The sequence below is a fragment of the Gymnoscopelus braueri genome (assembly GCF_963280865.1).
Source record: "Gymnoscopelus braueri genome assembly, chromosome: 15".
In the NCBI taxonomy this organism is placed as follows: Eukaryota; Metazoa; Chordata; class Actinopteri; order Myctophiformes; family Myctophidae; genus Gymnoscopelus; species Gymnoscopelus braueri.
The window spans coordinates 8800872-8806247 of NC_137620.1; the positions used below are offsets into that span (position 1 = coordinate 8800872).

A 5376-nucleotide genomic window follows, 5' to 3' on the forward strand; every position below is an offset into this window, starting at 1 on the left:
AGCCGATCTACAAGCTCACAATGTGCTGCATCGCAACGCATTGTGAGCTTGTATCTGCTATTTTCAAATGGCCTAAATGTATATACGGCTGAAGGGGTAAATGTATGTTTTGTAATAATAATCAACTAACTACTAGTAACTAGTATATATAGCAATATTTGACTCTGAGATGTAATGGAGTAGAAGTAAAAGTACTGAAACTTGGAAATACTCCAGTAAAAAATACCTCACAATTGTACTTAAGTACAGTACTTGAGTAAATGTACTGTTTACACCACTGGAGACAGGTCTCCCTGTTACACATGCCTGCCTAAAGAAGAGCCCCACAGAAATAAAGGATAGACCAGCAAAACTTGGAGGAATTAAAATAAATCTGCTAATCTATGACATCGGTCATCTATGATGATGTCAGTCATAGGATGTCAGTAATATACAGTGTGACATACAGTGTATCTATGACGTATGATTCCATATTTGGGGAAAAGATTTCAGCGCCGATCAGAGTACCTTTGACTTCCTGAGGTTGCTCTGAGTCTGGGACAGTGCAGTGGGACCGTTGCCCTCGTAGACCGATAACCGGTGAATTCATTCGAACGGCTAAAGATCATGACGCATCGTTCTGGCTACATAATTCTGTGTAGGAAAACGTGAATTTACATCCAGGTGGATCTCTACAAAGCTGCAAGTGAAAAGAGACCATTGTTCTGAAAATTGGCGTCTGCACGTACTGTATGCAAGAAGTTGTGAATGATTTCCTCCACTGTGCAGGTGACAACTACCATAAACAGGTGGCAGACATGGTGTCCAAACACAGACATGAGATTCTTGAACTGAAGAATCCACCTAAAATCAAATGGCAGATAGGCGGGCTGGATGACATTGGGGATGATGCTGAGTTGGAGGAATGGGAAACATTTTACATGCCTAAAAACTTTAACTACAGACTAAGTACTAAGTACATTTGAGTAAAAATATCAAATATACATGAAGTGTGTGACAGTGTTCCGCAGTCTCTTGTGCAAGATATCAAATAACAGCAGATATCAAATTATTACATAAAATGCATAAAGTGAATGACCCTGTCATTCATTCACAGGTCATTTGCCAGTGCAGATGAGTGCATGAGAGACTTGCATGGCCATCTAGTAGCCGCTTCGAGTAACAACAGGTTACAGAGATAATTGTCGATCCAGTCAAGAATAGCCCAGGGGTTCTCCAATTCTCAAATCTGAAATGTCAAGGACCCCCAGATGGAGGCCACGGACCTCCATCTGAAAATGTTTTGTGCCAGGGACCCCAGAAGAGAAGATTTATGTAAACAACTAAATTCCAAACATTTTGTATATAAAAAAATAATAAAATAATAACAATTTGATATCAAAATAGCAGATGCACGAGCTTGTAGATCTGCTATTTTTGAATAGCCAATGTACGTACCAGTTGATAAAGTGGTTAAAATGATTGTGATGCTATATTAACTAACTTTGCTGGGGACCACCTGGGGGTCCCGTGCTCCACTTTGGGAACCACTACAGTATATCCTATGGGTGAAATGTGCGGCAGGGTTCAGTTAGGGTTTGCCGTTAGCTTTAAAACGTTTTCGGCTGGAAACCGGCATTGAAATTCTATTGAATTTCAGTGCCATTTAAGAGAAGACGTATGTGCAAATAACGATAAGCATGCCTGCAAAAATTGATATCATTGGTAATTAGTGTGTGCAGTGATGTAAAGTAACTAAGTACATTTACTCAAGTACTGTACTTATATATATAGTACTGTAAATATATTGTACTTTTACTCGACTACAATTATTTGAAAACTTTGGTTACTAGTCAATTTGTTGATATAAATTATTAAATTATTACAAAACATACATTTACCACTTCAGCCCTATTTTATACCTAGGCTATTTGAAAATAGCTGATCTACAAGCTCACAACGCGTCGCATCGCGACGCGTTGTGAGCTTGTAGATCGGCTATTTTCAAACATTTTAGTACTTTTACTTTTGTTACTTTAAGTACATTTCTATACCAATACCTTTGTACTTTTACTCAAGTAAATTTAGAATTCCGGACTTTTACTTGTAACAGAGTATACTTCTACATTGCAGTATTGATACTTTTACTTAAGTAAAACATTTGAGTACCTTTTCCACCACTGAGAGTGTGTGACGTCATTGAAAAACTCTGAGCAGCATATATAAACAAGGTGGTGTACTATTCGTGTTATCTTATTAGATCATGTTTCATGCACCGCACATTAGCCTCTAACACTAGTCAGTTAAAACATGGCATCTTCCATTGAGAGCTTGCTGGAGAACATATCTGGTGTTGACAATCCAATCGAGCATTTGCAGAATCTGAAAACAGCCCTTTTATCCATCCCCGCGAGCGGCCTCAGGGAGGTCGTTCACGGGCAGTGGCTCGACGTGATCTTCTCTCTTTTGTACACGAATGAAAGAGAACAGATCGAGCTGTGTGCTGACATCCTCCATCACATTCTGCCGGCGCTCAGTCCTGTTCACGTGGCCCAGAAGCTCCAGTCGGAGCTGCGGGCCGGTTTGGTCCACCCCGATAAGACGGTCAAGACACTGGCTCTGACGCAGATGAGCAGGATGGCGGGGGACCCCGAGGCGGCTTCCGAACTCCTGAAGAATCACGACATCCTTCGCGAAGTGATCCGTTGCGTCAGCCGAGAGGAGATATCTGTGGCAAAAGAGGCGGTCGGCTCCCTGTCCAAACTAAGCCGGTCCAAGGCTGGATTAGAAGCGTTGTTCCAGAGCAGCCTGCTGAATGATATAAAGGATGTGATGGCTGCAGGCGACATTCCCAGATACAGAGTATATGAGCTGGCGATCAACATCGCATCCGTGTCAGCCATCTCTCTTGGTTATTGTGCCAATATCCTCTCTCAGTTGCTGGAGGAATTGACTGGAGATGATGTATTGATTAGGGCGACAGCCATTGAGATGGTGACCAATTTAGCCCACAGCCAGCCAGGGCGACAGTTTCTTGCGCTGCGCGGCATAATGGACATGTTCTCCAACATGATCCAAGGAGCCGACGCGGATTCATTCTCCTCTCTATACCTGCCCAGTTTGGTGACGTTTTTTGGGACGCTGGCCATAGTGGAAAGGCCCCGGCATGTGTGCGAGCGCTACCCAGCCTTCCAGAATAAGGTGTTTGAGATGGCTCTGGGCCCAGACCCTGCAATGACCGGGATAGCTCTGGACACTCTGGGGCTGCTCGGATCCAACGTGGAGGGCAAACAAGTCCTGCAGAAAGCAGGAGAGAAGTTCAAGGCAGTGTTGTCTAGAATGAGTCAGCTGGCAGCGACCGGAGCCACGGAGATGAGAGTCCGCTGCTTGGAGTCCATCTCGCGTCTGCTCCGTCTGCGGTCGGAGCAGCAGACGCCGGACCTTTTGGCTCTGACGGAGTCCTGGTTCCGCCTTCTGTCGGACAATCCAATAGATATGATCCTCAGAGTCAGCACGCAGCCCTTCCCTGAGCTGAGCTGTGCGGCGCTGAGCGTGTTCAGGGCCATCGCTCCTCAGCCTTGGGGTCAACGGTTAATGATCGGTACCCCGGGATTCATGGAGTTTGTCGTAGACCGTACAACGGGAAGAACTAAGGAGGTAAAGGACGCCAAGTTTGAACTGGTGAAGGCGCTCGCGAACTCAACGACAGCAGCGAGTGTCTTGGGCAGCCAGCATTACCTGCATCTGAAGAGCTACCTCAGAGAAGGGCCCTACTATGTTCAGGCTGGGGCTGCAGTCGCCACAGAGGAAGCAGATTGATTCGAGGGCAACCCAGCCACAAGAAGCCCAGCATACTGGGTGTTGCAACGTGCGCTATTTTCGGTTAAGATATACTGTATAGTGTACAGGGAAGAAAGGATGTGGCCTTTTATAGACCCCCGGGGGGGACTCCAGTCAACTGGGGTGTAAGTTTAAGTAAAGGTTTTCAAGTTTTATCACATTATCACATCGGTTTGTTTCTCATACATCACTTATCACATTACAAATCACTCTGGTGCAGATGGTTATTATAAAGACAAAAATGGCACAGCTTCTCCATTGGTGCAAATGGTATTGACGCTGAACCCGCTATTCTTGTTAAAGATGTTCCAGAATACACAGGAATAGATTTCATTTCTAAGGGGAAGGACGTATAATTCTAAATATCATCGCTGTCAGGCAGAAACCTTGTATCTCCAAATTTCAACATTTTTATGTTCCTTTGTCATTTAATGCTCTAGTTCATCATACAAGAGTGTCAGGCAGTTGTGAAAACAGAAGATCTACAAGCTCACACCGTGTCACATCACGTTCTGACCTTGTAGATCTGCTATTTTTGCTATTTCCTGAAAAGTAACGGTTTTGGACATATGAGGTTTCCATCCGACAGCAACAATATCAAAGTCTAACTGTATTATGAGAGTGTGGTGTAAAGGTGAACACCAAGACATCAGATCAGTAGCCTATGATGTCAATAATCTCCATATTTGGGCAAGGTTATAGCTCAATCCGACCTCCAATGACTCTACAAAGTTGAATATTTAACAATAATATTTAATAGGTTTCAGCCCGACCTGACCCCCGTTGACTTCCATTAAAAGAATAAAGTAAAATTATGTTAAAAAACTAAATGCATGGAGGTACTTCCTTGGCCTATCGGCAGTGTGCACAAGGAATGTGTTACGTATCGGTCAAAAGGCTTGTGAGAACCCTCTTCTGGACAGCCCACCCCATAGGAGTCACGTCGTTAAAAAAAAAGGTGACGGCAGCAGAGAACTGTTTTAGATTTTCCCAGAGAGCCATGGCTGTGCCAATGTGCAAGCATAGACAGTATTAAGCAGTACTGTACACACCTAAATCATGATATATTCTCACACTATAAATAAATCTCACGCCTCGCCACTAGTGTCACACATCTCCTAAGTGACTACAATTTTATGTCAGATCTCGCAAACGTTGACTCGAATAAGGAAGAGAGTTCAAGTGACAGTTCATATGAATGGCCTGTAGTTTCGCTGTTTTACCCCTGCTGGTGTCAGAAAGAATTTATCTCAACACAAGCGGATGGGTTTTTGACGAACTTTAGACTTGATTTTCTTACCTTAATAAACATTGTCATAAATACTATATACTTCCAGTCGCTAGTTTAAAGTCTCCTTTCAATCATCATGATATGTGTTTTGGTAAATTATGGTTCCATATATTTTATAATTGACGATAAAGTAGGCTATGCTCTAGGAGGGGCGGGATGATTTGATTGACAAGCTACCCAAACAATACTGGTCTAGTGGCATTCTGCAGGATATGACGTGATATGACGCGATATTGAAAGATGGCGGATTTGAAATTCCTGAACAA

General features: G+C 43.4%; 1 protein-coding gene across 1 annotated transcript; it reads left to right on the forward strand.

The window, feature by feature from the left end:
• Positions 1-2289: 2289 nt before the first annotated feature.
• On the forward strand, positions 2290-3798 carry LOC308101308 (26S proteasome non-ATPase regulatory subunit 5-like; the record flags this gene model as incomplete). Its single annotated transcript, XM_080450732.1, has 1 exon — positions 2290-3798. One exon carries the CDS (start codon positions 2290-2292, stop codon positions 3796-3798), a length of 1509 nt encoding a protein of 502 aa, XP_080306858.1.
• Between the last annotated feature and the right edge of the window lie 1578 nt (positions 3799-5376).